We start from the raw sequence: 22,874 nt of genomic DNA, 5'->3' as shown, positions 1-22,874 counted from the left end.
CACAAGAACCAACTATCCAAATGCTGCTAAGAAGGGATTTAAAAAGGGGAAACGGTGTATTTCCAATTATTTTTTTCCTGGTCCCAGAGTGCCAATCTAATAAATAGTGTCCTAATAATATGTCGCTGAGCTGACTCAACATGTTTGGTTGTTGCCAGATGAAGAGAACCGGGCAGTGCTACTGTATATGATAACCCTGGGCTAATCTGGCACACTGTGTACACCAGATGCAAAACAAATCTAGTGAATGTAGCCATTCTGAATCTGTTGTACAGAATTGTGTACATGTACACTCTAGTACTCGCTTTACTTGTCTTGCCATTTAATTTTGAGATACTTCGCAAAGCAACATACATGTAGTGTACAGTCGACTCTCGTTGATAAAAACTCGTTCAGAGAAATAGGCAAATTGTTATTCAAAATACATGTATCAGAATTTTGTATCAAGAGGAACTTCAGTCCCATTCATTGTGCGCATAAATGCAGTCGGGACCAAGAATTTGTTTGCTACAACCAGAATTTGTATTAACAGTGTTTGTACTAACGAGCCGACTTTAATTGTGCATAGAATTGTGCATTAAGCCAGAGAACTCAACCCATGAAACCCCCAGGGCATGTTTTGTTGGAAGCTGTCAGGATGGGTACAGTACCCCTACAGTACACCGACAGTCTCAGTTTACATTGGGTTGGAATACCTCCAGAATCAGAGTCAGAAATATGCGAGTGCAGTTTGGTATTGGAAATGCCAGGATGAGTATGGTTCCTATAGTCGATCATGCTGGGAGTTATGGGGTTTTAATTAATGTAAAATGGCAAATTTGTACCTTCATTGTATTCTAGTATAAACAAAGAACACCCTAGAGATACCCGTTATGCAACGCACTTTACTAAGCTGCTTATTCTTTTTTTTAACAAGACAATAATATCAATTGTACACAACTACAAATAGTATTATATTCCAAAATTTTATTATAGTGTTTCATGCTGCAACACTTAACGATTAATGCACAAACGAAAAAAGGCCGGAAACGAAGCTTACAAAAATGAATGTGAATCAACAGTTACTCTTAATTATTAATACAAAACAAAATTGTATAATCCTCAGAAGTTGAAAGTTTTTCAACGTTTGTCACTGAATTTTACCACAAATAGTAAACATTATGGCAGAATAAACACACAACTTTGAAGGCTGTACAAATGTGGGTTTGGTTTAAAGTGCTTTGTTCATGTAAGTAGAGGAAGATTTTCATTGACCAAGGTTGAATCTTTTTATGTTTCGTAACTAGTTTTCAAAATAATGTCTTCTAAATAACCAGTTTCTGAATGTTTTAGGCATTTTTTTTTTCTGGATAAGTTTTCAGGTCGAGGCTTATAAAATATTGCTCCAATCACTATCATGCAAATTGAAACAAAGTCAACAGTTTGGTGAAATATGTGTCGTAAGTGCAGTGATATGCAAATGAGATGTCAAAACTGCAGGCGCGTTTACAAAAATATCATTATGAAGCATTTGTCCACCACCTACATAACTTGTTGAAATTTGCTACAGTATAGACTTTCAATATGCAGCCAATAACATGCATAAAATGTAACAGTTCACATCTGTTGTATCAATTTATACAAGTGTAGTACTCTATTTGTATGCAAATGCTGAATGATTTTTTTTTGATCGGTTATATTGGCAGATCCTGAACATTTAAAAATCATTTAATTACATGAAAGAGCATATCGCGATTAAGTATACACTATACACAACCACTCACCAATGACCATGTACATGTACAAAGAATGACTTTCTTATTTTATGTGCGGAATTAAAGGAGCCTTTGAGTTTTTCCTCACATTTGTCTGTATCAATGAAATGCAAATCTGTCGAATTGGACAGACAACTTTTCCAGGTTTACTTGTCTCAAAGAAGATTTTACTTGAAAACGACAACCGGTATTTACTCTCTTACAAGTACAAGTCACACACGTATACATCCCACCATGCTCCTACTACACTCAGCTGAAACAAATGTATTCCGACTGCAATAGGGAATGATTTTAAGTCTGGGTACAGCCACTTACTAAACACCTATATGCTAACAACTTCTATACACATTTCAATTTGTTAAGATGTCAATTTGTTAAGATGTAGAGGATCCAGTCCACTGAAGTCTTCAAAAAAGCTCAGAGATTTTCCCACGAGGAATCACATGACCTGTGTCTCTAATTTTCAGACGAGTCTTGTAGCCAGTCGCATTTGTCCATGGCCTAAACACTGTTCGTTTGTTGGTCCTCATCTTTAGTCCACTTCCTCCATGCGAGACGCGTCATCGTCTGCTCCTTCAAGAGGTGGCATCTGCTCGGGCATTTCTTCGACTACTGCGGCATCATCTTCATCGATACCTGTCAACAGAAATACACATTTTTGTTATTATTGTTAACAATTCCTTGACTCATCACGAAATGGAGGATATCTACAGATAATATACTATATTCTCTCTCAAAAAAAAACACCTGATATGCGCATACAGACTATTAAAATAAGACTAAATATTGGTTGTGCTACATCATTTTTGTCCAAACATTTATGACAAAATTCACGCTCCGATGCAATGTTTCAGATGTTGTTTCATGAACAAATTAGCCGAGTTTTGTTTAAATTTTACAGGCAAGTGAAAACTCTGAATGAATCAGCCATCATGAACCAATATCAATCCTACATAATTCCAATTAGTCCTAGTTGGTCTGTGATACATTAGTAAAAGAAATGGAATGGAGTGGGGTTTGAACCTGCAACCTCCGGATTGCCGTTCCGGCACACTACCAACTGAGCTATCCAGCCCAATGCTTAAAAACACTGTTTGATATTTGGTTTGAGCCCTTTACATACTTCCATTAGTTCAGTTCACTGAGTGCTTGGCGAGCGCTTATCAGAAAAATTTCAGAGCCAGAAACCAATTTGAATTAAATCGCCTCAACGCAAAAATTCCATCACACAACCTAGTATCAACCAGTGATCCTTACCTAGACCCAGCTTGATCATTCTGTGGATGCGGCCGGCGTGCGTCTGTGGGTCCTCCAAGGAGAAACCCGACGACAGCAAGGAGGTCTCAAACAGCAGCATGACCAGGTCCTTGACCGACTTGTCGTTCTTGTCTGCGTCCGCCTTCTGGCGCAGCGTCTCCATGATAGAGTGGGTGGGGTTGATCTCCAGGTGCTTCTTGGCTGCCATGTAGCCCATGGTGCTGGTGTCGCGCAGGGCCTGGGCCTTCATGATGCGCTCCATGTTGGCCGTCCAGCCGTACTGGCTGGTCACGATGCAGCAGGGTGACACCACTAACCTGTTGGACACAACCACCTGAAAAACAAAAACAAACACAAATCACAAATACTAATCCCCATTTTATTTTATTTTTAAAACAAACACTACCATATCAGCATCAAATTGCCAAATAATGGTAAATTAGTTTACATGTGCCAGTTATCCTTTGAGTTATTATTTGGTTGGGGTAAATTCTTAAGATGTTTCACCCAAATTTACCCAAACCAAATAGGGCCCTCCTGTTGTGTCTCTATATCTTGCAATCGCTTTATGGCTTTTGTTTCTCATAGATTCACAAGTTGATTTTGGATCCAACACCAGCTAATTTGGTTGAGGAATTATAGATTTGCTCCTTTCATAGATAAAACTTTCAAGTTTGGTGGGAGTTGTTATTTCATATCAGTCCAGTTTATACAAAAAACTTTCTAATTAGATGCTTCAGAACAAGAATCTTGACAGTGGAGACACTTGTAAACAGCTCAGTAGAATCGAGTCCATCACGGATTCGTCAGCAATTAAAACAGAATCTTATACATCACCGCTGTTTAGCAACTTCGTGTTTGCATGCTTTTAAGACCACTAAGGTGACCGACGTCTCCACAAATTGCCAGAGTAATGACCCCAACCATCAAGGTCTTTTGTCTAGAAACCCTGCCAAAAGCTTGACGCAACACTAGGTGAGAAGCCTGCCCAGTGTAACAAGATCCAACAGGTAAACAACAGGTAAACAACTGCCGCACAATTTTGTAGTCGAATCCATCGTAAGTCCTCCAGTCCCAATTCGACTCACAAGCTATTCAAACTAACAGCGACAAAGGAATTTCTTTGTTATTGTTCATCCCCCGTTACTTGTGATTGGACTTGAGAGGGCTTTGTGATGGACTGGACTACTTAACTCATACCAAACTGCCTCAGAGTCCACGCTTGCATTGTTCAATGGGACTAATTCTTACCCTCTCAGAATCGGTAGTTCGTTTTGATGGCCCACTGCAATAAAGCCTCATGGACTTTTACACCTGTTGTACTGTGTTACATCTGGTTAAAGGGAATATACATCATTTGCTTTTGCTGTAATTTTCAGATATGGATGGAATTGGGGGGTTAGAAATGTAAAGCAAATATAGTTACACTGACTTTTTGGAGGTTTTGGGTTCGAAAATGCTATAAAAACCAAGAAAAACGATCATTTTCCTGTAGTCTGGTTCCCTGACTCCATATAAGAAGAAACAGAGCAGTTAACATACATTGGGGAATTGTAAGGTCAGGGAACCAGTCTAGCTGGCTCGTACCCGTTCATGGGTTTGTAACCGATTGCAAACAAGTGCAATGGTCAATTGGGGCCAGTATTTGAAAAAAAGCCAGTTGTTTCCAACGCTGATCGGCCGATCAGCGTTGGAAATTGATACAAAAATACCACTTTTCTTGAAAATGACAGTATACCAGGTGCCATAATTTTACAGGATGCTTTAGACTGTCATTTACCAACATCCTATTAAGGTATTTCGCAAAAACTTGGTAGTTTTATTTTTCGATGTTTGCAAATGTTGTATATTCCCTTTAAGGTTAGGGATAGTGTTGTTCTCAAGTAAAAAAAAACCCTGACTCATGAGTCATTAGCATCAAGTCCAAGACACGATGTCGAGTCCAAGTCTTCTGTCAATGTGATTCAAGTCACGTCTGAGTAACTGAACTTCGGACTTGAGACGGACTCATGTCAGAGTCTTGGACTTGAGTCCTGCAACACTGGTTGGAGATAATGGGCGTACCTTTTCCACCTTCTTGTCCAGGATGTCCTTCATGACCTTGCACAGGTTCTCAAACTTGGCTTTGAGTTCCTCCCTCTTCTTCTTCTCTTCCTCGTCCTCAGGAAGCTCCAGGCCCTCCTTGGTGATGGAGACCAGCGTCTTGCCCTCGTACTCCTTCAGCTGCTGTACACAGTACTCGTCGATGGGCTCCGTCATGTACAGGACCTCAAAGCCACGCTTCTTGACGCCCTCAACGAACGACGAGTTGGCAACCTGGTCTCTTGATTCACCTATGAATATGAAACAAACTCTGTAATGAATGCTCTCGGAGATAATCAGCAATATGAAATGTTTGCATTACATGGTAACATTTTTTTTTACAATGCAGCTCAGTACAACTTGGTTCATCACCAAATAATATCAGCAATTAAAACAGAATTTTTTGGCATCACTGCTGCATAATTTCTGTAAATTAGTAAAATTTAAAAGTTATTTGAGTGCCTCTTTCTTAAGCCCACCTGTGATGTAATAGATCTGCGTCTGGTTTTCCTTCATGCGAGAAACATATTCCTTCAGCGAACTCATCTCGTCGCCGGAGTGAGATGTGTGGTAGCGCAGGAAGTTGGCCAACTTGGTCCGGTTCTGGGAATCCTCGTGAATACCGAGCTGCAAGAATACAGTCAGAACACTTTTCAGTAAGTACACTTCAGTAGAATGCCCCATCATGAACATCAACTATGGCTCCCAAATTATATGACTGTACAACTATACCGAGCATTGGTGGCAAAATTCACTATGGAGGCTGTCACTTCTATCACGAAGGCCCCCTCAATGGCAAAAGCATTGGGCTAGCTATTGTTCAGATAATCTGTCATGGGGCAGTACCCTTGCACATTAGTACGCACAATGGTTTCACCATTGAAGGGGACCTCGTGTACGCACGCATATCACAGAAATTTGTCTATACCTAACAAGCTTGGTGGTCCCATTGAGTTTGTTACAGTGAGTTTCACTATAGTCGGAGCAGAAGTAGCTGTTTGTTGTCCGTGGAATTTTTTTGAACGCTTATTTAAATTTTAATTGACAACACTAGAAACCAGATGTAAAATAAAAGGAAGAGTGTTAGAGGTCGTAAAACGTTTTAAAAGTTGTATAGGATGGAGGAAATTCCCCAACTTAATCAAAGGTAACAGGCTTGCAGGAAAACGAGATCTATTCCTTATTTCTCACCTTGAAATCCACTTTAACCCCGAGGAGTTCAGAAACATACCTTCAGGTTCTTGCTGAACTGCTCATAAAACTTCTTGAAGTCGTCCTTCTCTTCGGCAAACTCTATGAAGAGCTCCATGCACTTCTTGACAATGTTCTTGCGGATGACCTTGAGGATCTTGCTCTGCTGGAGCGTCTCACGGGAGATGTTGAGGGGAAGATCCTCCGAGTCCACCACACCCTTGACGAAGTCTGTAATCCAGAGCAAAACGTTCCCATCATTCAAGACCGCAAGAAAATGCCAACAAGATTTGATGTGACGAAAACAAATTCAATGGATGAAAATCGCAGTGTAATATTTAAGGCCCCATGTTTTTTAAGTCTTTAAAGTCTATTCATAAATACCTGAGACAGTTTACCAATTCCTATCGGTCGAGAGCCCGTCACATGGGTGGTTTCAAATGGTTGATAAAACTTTGACCGTTTCAAACACTTTTTTTTTCCGGTGTCACATGAAATTTGTGAATAGCTTGAGGGGTGTTTCACAAAACATTAAGTAAAATTGTTGAACAAAACCATCAGAAATTCATCATTTTCAACTTGTTTGACGATGGGATTGAAACGTACTTATGAATGGGAATAAAGATGTGCTTTGCCGGTATTAAATAAGTACATTTAAAACCGGCTAAGGGCCCAGACACGGAACCAGGGCAGTAATAACAGAATGCAATGGACACGTGCAAAAAGCTAATCCCATTCAGTACTTAATTTTACTAGCATGTGGCATACAGCTTGATATTTTCAATGCACATTTGACCAACAGTGTTCACAATGTGACAATTTCAATTTCACGAAGAACACAACATTTGGCACAGTGGCTTCTCGGAAATATTTTCAAATTGTAGCTGGGAGGAGGTCTTTCGAATCAATTGAAAACATTCACTCTAGCCCACCAAAAAATCCCGAAACACTTACTGAGGTACTCGGGAATGATGTCTTCACAGTTGTCCATGATGAACACCCTGCGCACGTACAACTTGATGTTGTTCTTTTTCTTCTTGTTCTCAAACATGTCAAAGGGCGCCCTCTTGGGCACAAAGAGGAGAGCACGGAACTCGAGCTGTCCCTCAACAGAGAAGTGCTGCAAAAAGAATATTCCAAGAAAATAGTCCATTTGGAAATGGATGCATAATCCCTGTCTTGGACTAACAAGATGAGGCAAAGCTAAAATTCTATTCAATGGATTCAGAATGCCTACACAAAGGCAAGATTTAGCCCATTCATTAGCATTATGGGGCAATCCTATATGATAGCACTGCCCAGCTCCCTTTAGTCTACAACAAATCTAATTCATACGTGTTTAGTCAGGGAGAGAGGCTGTACAGATAGTTGGTCTTCCCGGACCCCCCCCCATAAAAAAATAATGGCACTTGGAACTTAAGACCACTGCAAGTTTTGATGTAGCTTTGCAGCAAAGAGGAGCAAGTCCCCGGACATTAAGAAAGAGGTCCTCCATTGCTCCTCCTCTCAGCAATGCTACCCTTACTGCTTGGCAGGTAGCCCTAAGGCGTCCGACACCTAAGCAGGATGGGTTTACTCTCCTTCCATGTGCACCACCGGTAGCCGTCAGTGTTGCTGTGCATCGGTGCCAAAGTGACCCCCACGACAACAACTACGGCCCGGCGCATGTTGTGCTGGAAGATCTCCAGTGTTTCTTCTACTTTGTAAGGCACAAAATAATCTACATGCACCCTATATGTAACCATAATGTTTCTGAAGCTAGTTAACCCTATTGTTAACCATAGTTGCTAATCATAGAGCAAGTTCGGGCAAAGACCAAGTTGGGGCAAAGACCATTCATCAACTAATGTTTGATTCATGACGTATCTTACGCTAGCACACTAATAACAATGTACTAATAGCAACGTGCGAACGTTTCAAGTCAAATGTCAATCACAAAACTTCCGAGTCTTGGCTCCCTGCTATGCATTATGATGCACGCGGCTTTCGGTAACCAGCTATATTCCAAATATTCGACGAGAGTATTCAACCATCCTGCGTTCCAGTGATATTACCTGAACTGTGGTTAACCACAGTCCTCGCCCGAATGTGATCCAACTTGCTCCCAGAAAGGAAAACACCTCTATGGTTCATGCATATGTGTCACCACACATCTTGGACCACCTACCTTGACAGCCAGATGGTCCTCCCAATCGTTGGTCAGGCTCTTGTAGAACTCGCCATACTCCTCGGGACTGATATCATCTGGATTCCTGGTCCACAGCGGCTTGGTTTTGTTCAACACCTCGTTCTCTGTGTACTTCTCCTAAAAGTGAGGGGAAAAGATAATTTACAGGTAAAGTTTGAAGGCAAATAGGATCTTTTACTTTGTTGTAATTTCATGAAATGGACCGATTGAAGGGCTATTAATTTATAGCAGACATTGTTCCACTGAGCTGTTCAATGTTTAAGTGTCAATTGGTACTGGAAAACCACAAAGAAATTGCTGTTCACTTTCAACCGTGAAAGTGCAGCTCGCGGAATCTGTCATGCATAGAACCCTTGGGTCACTGAGCGCCCAAGTGCTGGCTCTGTCATGGGAAAGTAATACATGTATACCTACATTAGCATACCTGAGAGCATGCATGAAGTCAACAGTTGGTTTAAAACTGTGATGGTTAGGTCCTAGCTATCATTAGTACTGATATAAAATTCCTCTTTTTTGAGATTGACAGCATACCAGGACCAATGATTTCACAGGATGTTTCCTACCATATTTACTTACAATCAAGTGGGCTAGTTTATAACTAGTGCTGAAACTGATCCTTCAGGTTCGGTTCGGTTCAGATTTTGTTTCCCGAACGTCAGTTCGGTTCGGGTTCGGAAGTACTTGTACAATGTACATTTAAAAGCACATGTACATATATATGTGAGTTAAATTGCCGGTCGCGCCATAAGTCGGCTTTTATAAGTCGGCTTTTATAAGTTGCCGTTTCGCTCAAGTCAGCGTGTTACTCTCGGTCCCCTACAAAAAGCACAAAAAAATCCTTTGTGGAGAGCCATCAGCCTTGTTTTTTCTCACCTTGATCTTTTTCTTCTTCTTGTCTTTGTCTTTGGAATCTGCCTCTTCATCTTCTTCCAGATCTTCAATCTTGGGCTTTTCCTTATCTTCCCCGTCTTCAGCTGCCTCTTCTTCCTTCTTTTCTTCCTCCTTTTCTTCCTCTTCTTCGTCGTCGCTGACTTCCTTCTCCCGTTCTTTTTCGACCTGAGAGATCAAAGAATAAAATTATTCAACACTGGAATCTGAGACAACTTGACTGCGAATCAAATTGTGTCATTTTAGTAAAGCTCTTTTGCCCAATTGCACTCTACGAACCCACCGACCCACTTTTGGAGACGCTCCCAAAGAAACACTGAATAACCACTGAGTAACAACTCTTTAAGTCAGACTTCAGAGTTGGATCCCGACCTATGCAGTCAGCTGTTGGTGCTCAAGTTCAGCCCCTTAATGACGACCAATATGCAGACAGATAAGTGCAGTTGCTACATGTACATCCAGATGAAACTTTAGACTGTGCACATAAGGTGTCCTGCACAGCAGCACTCTCACCAATGACAAAAGAGTATTGCCTATCCCTGCACAGACCCAATAACCTCACCTTAAGCTACAAAATACTACCAGTAGTAAAATGTTCAAACGTACAAACACTTTATACTCAGTGTGTTACCTCCCGATAGAAAGTTGGAAAAAAATCACTCGGGTGGGCCTCGAACCCACGACCTCCTGCTTTCTAGTGCAGACGTCTTACCACTCGGCCACCGAGCTTGCGGGATCGGTTGGCTGGTTCGAATCTGATGTATTCCCTCTTATGAATGATACTAACTTAATTTGCATTTAAGTGACTGCATTTGCCAACTCACTTGAAGCGCGATTGGGTAGCCAATGAACTGGCTGTGTTTCTTGACGATTTCACGGATTCGCTTCTCCTCCGTGTACTCCACCTGGTCCTCCTTCATGTGCAGAACGATCATGGTGCCACGCTTGAGTGTGTCAATTGCTGTGGGTCAAATCATTCACACATAACTATGCAACTGCCGCATAAACCAACGTTTCAGAATTTATAACTCTTGCACTGCATTTATTTGTGACAAAATCCACAAATTAAATCTTGTGGGCATTCCTTTACTTTGTATGTTTTTTTTTCAGAGCATACTCAACTTGCCATTTTTATAATTACTCTGTATAACATCCTGATTAACCCTCTCTCTCTGGCTGGCAATTTCAACAATCCAAGCCCAGCAGTCGTCAGGCTGGTGTTATTGGAAACGAACAAAATGCATGAAAAGCAAATGATCCCTTATGCAAGTAAATAAAAGATACCTTTTGGGGATTTGAGTTACAGAGCTCGTATCAGGAGCTTGCGACACCATCACGGTGTCTTTATCAACTGGCGTTGTTGGGGCCCTCACGTGACCCGTCACATGACCAAGCTTGGTCATACGACAGGAGACGGTCGTACACGTGGGCCAGCTCACTCGGTATCTTTTATTTACTTGATATAATAATGGGACTGGAAACGAACTTTCATGCGCGAATCCTTTATGCAAGTTTAAGGACCTACTTAGAAACTAGGGATAGACAGTTAGAAAAAAAAAGTGGAAACTGGACTGCCCAAGATCCACCTCCTCAACTCCGGTCTCCAAACTGGAACGGTGAACATTTTTTACTTCAAGTTACAGTGAGATAAATGATTGTTTTAATTTCCTTTTAGGTTTAAGGTTTCAAGCCTAAGTTACTTACTTGGAACTGATTTGACAGTGAATGAACCACCAGCGGACGATTCCCAGATATAGCTCTCATCGTCTGTATGCTTGGAATACACCGTTACCCTGTCAGCCACCAGATAGGCCGAGTAGAAACCCACACCGAACTGACCAATCATGGAGATGTCTGCCCCAGCCTGGGGAATGTCAAACCAGAGGAAAAATCAGAACACTAAAATCAAGTCTATTTGGGGGGGGGGGGAATTTACAATCATACACTATGCAAAACAGGACAGAGGTCCTTCAGGCACAAAACATTTAAAAATATATTAGAAATGAAAGTTGAGTCGGGAACCAAGAAAATGCATTCATATCGTTCATTCTGTCTTGACCACCTTTCAAGCACCTTTGCCCAACAAATATGACAACTAAATTACTTCTCGGTGTAAAAATTGTTTAAGCCCAACACAATGGTGCAAAGTCTTAAACTCCTTTATGTGTGTGTGTGTGTGTGTGTGTTGGGGGGGGGATGGGTTTACATTCCCTTCAGACGAATGACCCATTTTCATCATACTTAGTATGCTAGTAGACACTTTTCATGTTAAGAACTTCTGTAAAATTTTGCCTCGGACAAGGATTTGAAATTAAATGCCCCCTGCTTCCATTCGAAGTAAATGCAAGGTCAATGTAAAACTGAAGATATTTTTTTTTAGCCCTTTTGAACAAATGCTACATCCAATTATATGAGACTTGTGTGAGAAAGTCCACAAGACATCAGTCTAGAAACTCATAAAGGCTTGGAAAGAAAAGTGAAAGGAAGGGAGGGATGTGCATTCTTACCTCCAGAGCCTCCATGAATGCCTTGGTGCCACTCTTGGCGATGGTGCCCAGATTATTGACCAGGTCGGCCTTGGTCATGCCGATACCGGTGTCGATGATGGTCAGGGTCTTCTCATCTTTGTTGGGGATGATCTGGATCTCGAAGTCCTTGCCCCCGGCTTCAACCCGGGCAGGGTCCGTCAGGCTCTCGTAACGGATCTTATCAAGGGCCTAGAAGAAAGGAAAAATGCAGGGAAAATGTTGAATATCTTGCAGATATCTTTGTTATATCGTGACGTGTGACACACTTGTGAAAGACTTACAACAGCCTTGCGAAGACCGACTTGTGATGAGCGACTGTGACCAAATTGTGGCTGAATTGGGACCATGGGCGTCGCTAGGATCGTTTGTAGGGGGGGGGGGGGGCAAAGCACATTGTTTCCCTGTACTTTTCCAGCATATTCTCCAGTTATCATTTTTGAGGGTGGGCAGGGACATTCCCCCCCCCCCCCAAATCATTAAATTAACAGCAATATGACTTCGTGCCTCTTTTTCTCCACTTTTTTGTCCTTTTCTTCCTCTCTCTATTTGCTTTTCCAAAGGGAGGGGGGGGGGTAGCGCCCCCTTGACCCCCCCCTCGCGATGCCCATGATTGGACCGACTTGTGATGCACTCTCTTTTAAGATTGTGACTATGAATATTGGAATATTTTTGACAATACCTGATCATTTGATCCGCATGTCATGCATGTTCCAACCATTTAACCGTGTCCTTCACCTAGGCTTTAAGTTACCATCATTACTTCTGGCAGGATAATGTAGCAACCTCCATAAGCCAAACCAAAAAAAATCACATTTTTTTTGTGACATACTGTTGGATGGGAAATCTAGCAAACTTACATCGGAGGCATTGGAGACAAGTTCCCTAAGGAAGATTTCTTTGTTGGAGTAGAATGTGTTGATGATGAGACTCATTAGCTGAGCGATCTCAGCCTGAAAGGCGAAGGTCTCCACCTCGCCTTCCTCCATGGGTTGCTGCTGTTCGACTTCAGACATCTGCAACGAGAAAAAAAAGTGTGGATCTCAACTGTTATAACCGGAGAATTCTACATTTAAAGTTAAAAAATTGTTAGGGGCGCTTAGAAATTAGGGCACAACTGCAGAACACCCCGCCACTCGATCTATGCACCTCGTAGCCGGCTACTGAGTCACGGTTGATTGCCCTCAATAAACCTTCTCAACGCTACATATATACTTTGCGTCATGCTCCACTGCACACCCACTCCGTATCCGCGTCGCCGGCAACAGGGTATTTGGTTTGGACTTGAAATTTTTTCAGCCACACTCATTACTTTTGTGTTGCTTTGTTTTCAATCTCAAGCATAACTTTAGAAGGACTCCCACTTCGTATCCGCGTAGCCGGCAACAGGGTAGGCCTACAGGGTAGTTGGTTTGGACTTAGAATTTTTTCAGCAACTCTCATTCATTTTGTGTTGCTTTAAAATTTTTCAGCAACTCCCATTCATTGTGTGTTGCTTCGTTCTCAAGCATATAACTTTATAAGGACTCCCACTTCATATCCGCGTAGCCAGCAACAGGGTAGGCCCAGTTGATTTGGACTTAGAATTTTTTCAGCAACTCCCATTCATTTTGTGTTGCTTTAGAATTTTTTCAGCAACTCCCATTCATTTTGTGTTGCTTTAGAATTTTGTCAGCAACTCCCATTCATTTTGTGTTGCTTCAGAATTTTGTCAGCAACTCCCATTCATTTTGTGTTGCTTCAGAATTTTGTCAGCAACTCCCATTCATTTTGTGTTGCTTCGTTCTGCAATTATTACGAAGTGGCCATCGTTATGGCAGCCGTTGTTTAGCACCCTCTACGATACTTTTTTGATACGCACGCAGGTATATAAGATTTTGGGTCAACTCGTACCCAAGTTAACTCGTACCCGAGTTAACTTGTACCCAGGTTAACTCGAACCCGAGTCAACTCGTACCCGGGTCAACTCGCCCCCAGGTCAACTCGTACTCCCCTCCTTTTTTAGTTTGGAAGTACGGATGGATGGTTAACAAAACTTCCGATTTTACCCCCAAAACGGCGACTGAGAAATAGTTGTTACGCCGCCGGAAATACAGATAAATTTCAAGGATTAGTTGAAGGCGGTGGTATCAAATGTTGCTCACGATCTTGATGAAAAGGGAAAATGTACCATTCATCGGCAAGGGCTTCATCGCGAACGGACGGGTACCGCGCGGAGAACATTTTCAAAATTTCAAAGCGGCATCAGTGTGGTACTCGCGAGTCGACGCCGGAGCCCTCGCTGATAAATGGTAAATTTTCACTTTTCATCCAGATCATCAGATGTGTTATTTTAAAATTTGTGTAGTATTTTCTCTTAGTATTCAGAAAATAGTAATGATGTTTTTTTTTTTTTTTCAGAGACCCTGGATCTCTGAGATTGCGGAGTGACTGTGAGAACTGCTATGTCTTTTTTTTTGTTCGGTCGAACGTGTTTTAAGGGCATAGTTTTCTTTTTACGAATTTAGTATTTAAGACCTTTTTTTTAAAGAAAGCTGTTATTAAAAAATGAATTTTGTAATGTAAAAGTAATATTTTTCAACGTTCACTCACTCCATTTTTGGCATCATTTATTGAATAATAACTGCACATGGCACAAATCTCTTTGGGAAGATTGGGGGCCCTGAAAGTACAAATCTGAAGAGAAAATACATTACAGGAAACTTAAGAGTCACACGGACATCGTTATTTAATTTATAATGATTCTTTAATATGTTGGTCATTTTTTGTACAATTAGTTTGGTAAATGTTGTAAACAAAAATCTTGTGCAGCTTAAATAAAGTTTCTGCGATAAGTTCAACTAGAATATTATTTTGGCAACAGAAATGTAGGATTTTTAATTATTTGTTTACATTTGAGGCATCAAGGAAGTAAACACGATAAAGGAAAATGGTTGCTCGTTTCATTCAGAGATGCTCTTTCTATAAGTTTTAGGGGACCAATTTGTTAGTTGATCCTTGGGTGTGAAAGATTGACATTAGCAAATTGTAATTCAAGTGCAAGAGAAAGTTTTATTATCTTAAACAAAACTGGGCTAATCGGGTTTCGTCCTCAAAACTTGACATCCGATTCGATTCATCATGAACTGTGTGACAGACCATCCGATCGATCGGTTTGAGCAGCAGAAAATGGTTCATCGGAAAACCACAGGATCATCTGTAATATAAAAATACAATAAATTGATAAAAGCATGCATACTTTGGGTAGAACATTTATTTGAAGTATGAAAATTAGCCCCATATTAAATATGTACAACTACAACTTACACCAAGGCCTAATGCCGTTGAAAAACGGCGAAGGTTCCGACACTAACTACGCGACGGCAAAAACACCGTGCACGGTACGACCACGTTGGCCGATGAGTGCGCGCACAGGCTCGGCAAAAACGATGTCACCGTGCACGGTACGACCACATTGACCGATGAGTGCGCGCGCGCACAGGCCTGGAAAAAACGAAGTCACCGTGCACGGACGACCACGTGGACCGGCGAATGCGCGCACGGGGCCGGCAAAAACGATGTCACCGTGCACGGTACGACCACGTTGACCAGCGAGTGGGCGCACAGGCTCGGCACAAACGATGTCGCCATGCACGGACAACCGGCCATATCCCTCCGATCTTCCGTTCGTTTCACTGATTTTCTTTTCGAAAATAGGCAACTATTTTGAGCTGCGGGTACGAGTCAACTCGGGTACGACTTGACTCGGGTACGAGTTGACTGGGGTACGACTTGACTCGGGTACGACCTAACTCGGGTACAACTTGACTTGGGTGTCAATTTTGGGGTACGAGTTGACTCGGGTACGAGTTAACTCGGGTACGAGTTGACCCATTTCCGTATATAATTATTTGTTTCCCAACGTTTTAGCGAGCAGTGCGACAGCTCAGTCGATAGAGGTTAGGATTTTGCACCACGAGGTTGCGGGTTCACATTTCAGTTTTGCACTCAAATTTTTTTCCTTTTCTAACCTGAGGCTTTGGAGGATTTTTTTCAAAAGGGAAATAAAGTCCGAATTTCATAACGTTTAAATTCACTTTTTTCCTTCTAATTTTATATTTTCTTCTCATGTTTTTATAAAAGTTGCTGTCTACTGTAACGATAGAAAATGGGAAATGCGTTACGGCTGCCGTAACAATAGCCACTGCGCAAGTAGTAGGATGGAACGCCGTATTATCGCGGTACTTATCACGTTTCTCGTTCGGAATAGAGATTGCCCACTAACCTTCCAGAATTGTCCTATCTTATGTGTAGTATAACTCTTCTTTTTTAAATTAATATAAAAAAATCTGACGGGTGGTGTGGTTTATTCCGTGTACGATGCCTGTGAAAATAGACATGCGCGGCGTGTGCGAACGGAGGTGGACTCCCTATTATCGCGGTATGCGGGAAGTGGTTTTTATAATGATCCCAACTTTTTTGTTCATAGTTTATGTTTGACCAAAACACCCCCTGAATAAAGTCTGATATTTTCCCTGTAACGTTCAAGTTGATTAAAGACAAGATGTCTGCAGGATGATTTCTTAAGACCCTGCCCTTCCCCCGAAAGGAGAACACAAATCCCTGAGGCAAGTCTACTGATCGGCGATTGAGGGGCGCCATTCACTTTACACGGTGTGTCGTTTTATTTTCGCTAACGCGCGGTGCTTATTTTGATCCCGTAAAAGTTGTTACGATTTCGCGCTGCAAATATCGTCGTTCGACTTCATTTTACATTTGCAGCTGAAGAATGGGAACCAGACAATGGAACTTGCATGGACAGAGCGCAATTAACATGATTAAAGATTTATGTTAAAATATAAACGGTACCTTTTAGCAGACACGGTGAGGGAAAATTTTGCAAGTTTTGGAAACCGTTAATATTTATTAAAATCGTTAAAAGTCCCGAAAGACACAACATTTTTTAATCGTCCTTTTTATACAACTCGGTAGAAAATCCTGGATGACTGGTGAACTGGATAAAAATCGCCACTTGAAGTAGGGAGGTCGGCGCAAAGGGGTCGATCTTCATTTGTATCTATTTGCGTGCGAAAGTGTGTTTCAAACTGGCGCAGTTTAACCTTTTTTTGAAACTGGAACAGTTTCTCTGATGAGATGATTACAGAGAGAAATGATGGATCTTTCCAATGATATATTTGTTTTGGATGATCGCCATATTCGAAATCGTGAAATCTGCTGTTGAAAACGATGTTTATTTCTGGGAAGTTGTGATCGCAGTCGCCCTGGGAGCGGCCATCTTGTTTTTAGCTCATGACATTCACTCACGTTTTGTGGCGAGATTTGCCGAGATTTCGTCGGACAAAAATAGAAATGATATCATAGTAAAGCCAAAAAAAATCTCTTTCGACTCATACCAAGAAAAAGTACGCTAGATTTTGTTTGCCTTCCAATTTTGGAGATTTTTTTCCGACGAAATAAAGGTACAGATTGTCATGATTTTTGGGCCAAAAAATCGTTAAAAATCTCACATGAGGAGTTCATGAAAGACTAAAAAAGGGGTAGTTTCTGAAAGGGTGGAATTTCAGGAGTTTGTGTGACTAGTTTTTTTGTTATGTTTCCCATGACGCTTTTTGACGCTGGGGGGTTTTGTTGTCGGGGTGCCTTCAGCAAGCTGATTAAAATATGGCGCGCGGCGGTGTCACAATGGCTGCCTATTTCTTCCTCTATGCTTTATGCATGCATGAAGCAATAATATTTTTGGTGGATTGCTTTATTGGGGAAATTTACATTATACAAATATACAATTCTGCTATTGCTAAAAAAATAATATAGTAATATTTCAACTGTTTCTGAATATTTTCCAAACTTGAACTAAATTTGCATTAAACATGTTAAAATAAGCTTATTTTGTCTTTGCTTTTTTGCCTTAGGCTTCTAGTTCCTGAATATGTTTAGTCCAGACCAGAGTCTAACCAGACTGTTCTGAGTACAATGTATAATGAAGAACAAGATTCAATGGTTTTTTAAAATTATTTTTGAATAAAAATCTCTGCATAAGGCCTAAAAAAAGGGGACAAAATAAATTGGGCCTATAAAGTTAATTCCCACTGGAACCTACATATTGGAGAAATGTTGTCTGTCATCAAATACTTCCATACTTTAAAGATATACTTTTGCTAAGTTAAAAACCCTTTTTTTTTGCCGTATAATACTCTCAACACACAGTTGGGTGAATGTTAATGCAAGGTTTCCATGCATTTCTATTTTAGGTCCCTGGATTCCCATCCTGGTTCAAATCAACCTCAAATATGACAGCTCCGAGGAAATTTACACATATCAGCTATTAAAGGACTACCATAAAGAGGACCTGAGAATACAAATTTAGGATAATATGATCTCATCTAAATGAACTTGAAAATGTTTTCCAAACCTTTCTCAAATATTTTGAGGTGATTTTGGATTTTTTTTTTAAATTTTACACCCCGCACCATGCCGACAGAATAATTAGGGTTGGACATGCCCCTTTAATGGACCATAACTTCACCATACTTTAAGATATAAACTTATAATTGGTACCATTTGATTTCTTATTAGAAGCTCTTTCCAATGATACCAAGTTTGTAATATTTGGACCCAAAAACCCCAAAAGTGCCGACCACCCTACTTGAAGGAGTTTTGACACTGTAAAAAGAGAAATTTCCCATGCCGCGATAATAGGGATGCCGCGATAATAGGGAGTCCGACTATATAAAGGGTAAAAGCGATTGACATGATTGAAAACTGACAACACTCTTCAATGGTATTTGTACAAAGTTTGTGGCCAAAGGGGGGGGGGGGCTGTCTAGGTTTAGATTTGGAATTGCAGCTGCAAGATCACATTCTCAAATGTTCGGAGAATAAAATCCGATTTGTCTTTTTTGTACATAGGACCTAGGGCTAGGCTAAGTTAACTTAAGCTGTTTTCATGTTTTTAACTTAAACATGATTTTAATAATATGGTTGTCTCACTATTTTTACAGTTGAAACACAAAATACGACGATAAAATTCCTTACCTTTAGTGTAGAAATTTGTGAAAATTCTTGAACAAAGGCTGTGGAATATTAAACCTCACTTGCAAGCTCTGCTGCTGTCGTTGAGTGCTAGCGCCGTTATAATGCGGATATAATTTTGCAAGACGTACGTAGACGCACATGGCCTTTTTTGTGCACATGGTCTGCTTTTCCGCCGGTCGGGTATTTAAACCACGTATTCATCCGCCGCCAAAATTAGGAGATTTTTTTTCAACGTATCCTCTATATTATCACTTTTTAATATGTTGAAATACTATATTTTATATTTTTTCTCAATTCAACGGCATTTTTCACTTCAAATGACTGTATCAATTTGACATAAAACAGGGACTATTTTAAAACAGGAAGTTGTAGGGAGACAACGTTATACGTTTTTCTAGCAAGTTCCATACCGGATGTTCATTAGATGCACATCATTCTTCAATAAGGGGTGTATTTGCATTTTGGAAAATTAATATGTTTAAAACATCGATGTTTAATTTTAACAAGTGATATTTATGTGTAAAACAAACACGCATCAAAAATAAATTTTGTAACACTGTTAAACCGGAAAGATACCGAAATTAGCACCAGGCATTAATTGACTGAACACTTTGCAGCAATGGACTCAACCATGTACCAGTACCGCTGATCTCTGGAGTGGGTACGTAGACGCATATGGCCTTTTTTGTGCGCATGGTCTGCTTTTCCGCCGGTGGTCGGGTATTTAAACCACGTATTCATCCGCCGCCAAAATTAGGAGATTTTTTTTCAACGTATCCTCTATATTATCACTTTTTAATATGTTGAAATACTACATGTATATTATATATTTTTTTCTCAATTCAACGGCATTTTTCACTTCAAATGACTGTATCAATTTGACATAAAACAGGGACTATTTTAAAACAGGAAGTTGTAGGGAGACAACGTTATACGTTTTTCTGGCAAGTTCCATACTGGATGTTCATTGGATGCACATCATTCTTCAATAAGGGGTGTATTTGCATTTTGGAAAATTAATATGTTTAAAACATCGATGTTTAATTTTAACAAGTGATATTTATGTGTAAAACAAACACGCATCAAAAATAAATTTTGTAACACTGTTAAACCGGAAAGATACCGAAATTAGCACCAGGCATTAATTGACACTTTGCAGCAATGGACTCAACCATGTACCAGTACCACTGATCTCTATATAAAGACTGGAAAGAGCCGCACATGGACAAGTTGCCGTTTTTATAGACAGCATGATTTCCTTTGTAACGTCGTGGTTCACTTGACTTATATTTTGACCACCACCACTGACCAAGGTAAACTACAATTTTTCTACCGTCGTGGTTACTGAAATGCCGCAAATATCACTCTTTCGGCGTTTTGAAATGATAATCACTACGGAAATGTGTCTCTTTTAGAACATCATAATATGTGTACATGACCAAAATGCGCGTCAACTGTTGATACAACGCGCGCGTATACGCGTAGAACGTTCGTATTATACGCGGCCATCTTCGTGAGACCGCGGGCGAATTGGTCAATAGACCGCTTGCAGACGCGATCGATAATTGACGCGCTAAGGTGAGCGACGCCATGTTCTGGGACAAAATGTGCGTGGATAGATATACGCCTGTCCCACAACATGGCGTCGCGTGCCTTCGCGCGTCGATTATCGAACGCGTCTGCGAGCGGTCTATATGCAAAGTCTACTGTGTGAATGTTGTATGCATATCCGCTATCCAGTCTTTATATAGAGATCAGTGGCTGCGTCACACTTCACATTGCAACGGCAACGAGACGGCACGTATAATTTCTTCTTCTACGTTAAAGATGAATCGCAAACCAACCAATTACAAAAAGAGAGAAGGGTGGTGGGGGCCAAGGCCGTGCTACACGCCAAAAAGATGTAAGGGCAGGGATGAAAGGGAAGTGAGACAAGAGAAAGACAGGGTTGAGCGGAAAACAAAGGCAGAAAGAGACAGAGGCGAACAGAAAGTAAGTCGTAGGCGTCGAAAAAGTCGTCGTCGAAAAAGTCGTCGTAGTCGTTCTGAGCTCGAGGAGCTTTTGGTGTCAATGGAGACACCAAGGCCACCGTCGTCTACCTACGAGCCCCTCAGCCCCACCCCCTCTATGATGAAATGGATGGTGGATGATTTTGAGCAGGCGACTGCCGAAATATTAAATGGAATCAAAGAAGAAGAGAGGACGTCGAAGGTCATACCAGTACCTGCGGAGGCACCGTCAACTGAAGCGCCGACATCTCCCATCTCCAATCTTTCAAACCCAGATCCTCGGTATTTTCGTGCAGCGAGACGGGAAGAACCCAAGTCCACGGCTGGAGGGGAAGTAGCATGGATGAGGCAGCAGGCGTTGACCACTAGAACAACAAAGTCTCGGCATGACCAGCTGCATGAAATCGACTTCGGAGTCGCGGTGAGACAAGTAACAGAGTCAGCCATTTTTCCGGATGGCCGGAGATACGAGGTAAAGTACACTGAATACAACCTGCCTTCACATACCAATAGAGGCCCACACGCGTGGACAACGTCACCCGGTAGTCTGTAAAGCTCCCTATAACTCAGGAGAGTTATACTTCTTAGGTGAGGGGGGTGTTATTAGTTTAACACCAGTGAGGGGTTAAGCTCCCTCTACTGCCCCAGCCAGGTGTAGCAGGGGGGTGTACCTGCATCGCCGAACCCTTTGGGTTTTATCGACTGAGGAGCAATCTGAAGTCAGCCACCACACCTTGTCGCTTGGGGTGTAAAATACAATGCCGGGTCTACCAGTCTAATAATGCAGCTGCGCAGATCGACACGTCGTCACCATCATCATGAAGCTAGCCTCAACTATTTCAGTCGGGTATTCATTTCAGTCAATCGAGTTATTCCGCACAAGATCATCAAGTGTTCATCGATGGGGCTATCTAGCCCGGCTATCCAGCGCACCAGGGTCAGCCACCCTCAGCTTTAGAGTTCATCGATGGGGCTATCTAGCCCGGCTATCCAGCGCACCAGGGTTAGCCACCCTCAGCATAGAGTTCATCGATGGGGCTATCTTATCCAGCCGGTACCAGGGTCAGCCAACCTCAGAGGTTCCCGAGTGAACATTAGAGAAGATTTGGTAAGATACGAGTTGGTACAAAAACGAACACAGTGAAGAAGGGGTCATGAAATACAAATTTGGGGAGTTGAAATTTTAATATAAGTAGCCTGCCGCTTTTGGACGTGATGCGTCTGAAGCGCATGTTTCTTTAATAATGTGTGTAGCGCCCTCAAAAGTCGAGGCGCGAATAACATAATGGCGGCGCCCTATAGCTTGGCCTGTGTACTAGTGTAGTGTAAACGGCTCGAGTAGAACTGCGGTAAGAAATTTTGCCGTTTTGTTTGAAGTTGAAAAAGTCACGTCAGATGGAAACTGTGTCTGGTCAGTATGGTAGACACAAGAACAGTTCGTTTTTGTAGAAGACATGTATCTTTGATGTATGTAGGACAAAGATAAATATTTGTGCGAAATTAGTAAATTGTTCTGCACGATGTGTATAAATCATGGATTCAATAATGACTGTTATGTTAGTTGTACAGACTACGGAAACTAGATAGACGATGTTTGAAAACTGTGCTGCCGATTTAAACATCAGAATGCTTTTTCCAAATGTAGAGATTAAGTTATTTAGATTAAGGTTATTGTTGAGGATATTTGTTCCGGACTATCTCTAGTTTTATTTATTATTGTTGTCTTGTTGAGGATATTTGTTGCGGACCATTTGTAGTTTTACTTATTATTGTTGAGGATATTTGTTGCGGACCATTTCTAGTTTTCTTTAAATGTGTATTGTTGCGGATATGTTGTTGCGGCCTACTTATTGTATTGAAATAATTTTGGACATTGCTGAGGACGACTGTTGGAATACCTTGGGATGCATAAATTACTTTCAGTGTGGCGGACAATTAAAGTGACAAG

The 22,874-nt window shown here is 41.3% G+C and overlaps 1 protein-coding gene across 1 annotated transcript; it reads right to left on the bottom strand.

Annotated features, from left to right (window-relative positions):
- Window positions 1–949: 949 nt before the first annotated feature.
- Window positions 950–19,046, bottom strand: LOC119742558 (heat shock protein 83-like). Its single transcript, XM_038218625.1, has 13 exons — window positions 18,918–19,046; window positions 12,746–12,901; window positions 11,868–12,077; window positions 11,065–11,224; window positions 10,185–10,321; window positions 9,346–9,528; window positions 8,452–8,589; window positions 7,239–7,404; window positions 6,325–6,515; window positions 5,573–5,720; window positions 5,076–5,344; window positions 3,012–3,345; window positions 950–2,390 (listed from the first exon to the last, which is right to left on the bottom strand). The coding sequence occupies exons 2-13, from the start codon at window positions 12,899–12,901 to the stop codon at window positions 2,287–2,289; spliced, it is 2,196 nt and encodes a 731-aa protein (XP_038074553.1). The 5' UTR covers window positions 18,918–19,046; the 3' UTR covers window positions 950–2,286.
- Between the last annotated feature and the right edge of the window lie 3,828 nt (window positions 19,047–22,874).

Source organism: Patiria miniata, unplaced genomic scaffold (genome assembly GCF_015706575.1).
Source record: "Patiria miniata isolate m_02_andy unplaced genomic scaffold, ASM1570657v1 HiC_scaffold_6, whole genome shotgun sequence".
In the NCBI taxonomy this organism is placed as follows: domain Eukaryota; kingdom Metazoa; phylum Echinodermata; class Asteroidea; order Valvatida; family Asterinidae; genus Patiria; species Patiria miniata.
Note: the sequence above shows the minus strand (reverse complement) of the source record. Positions and strands in the feature narration are given on the sequence as shown.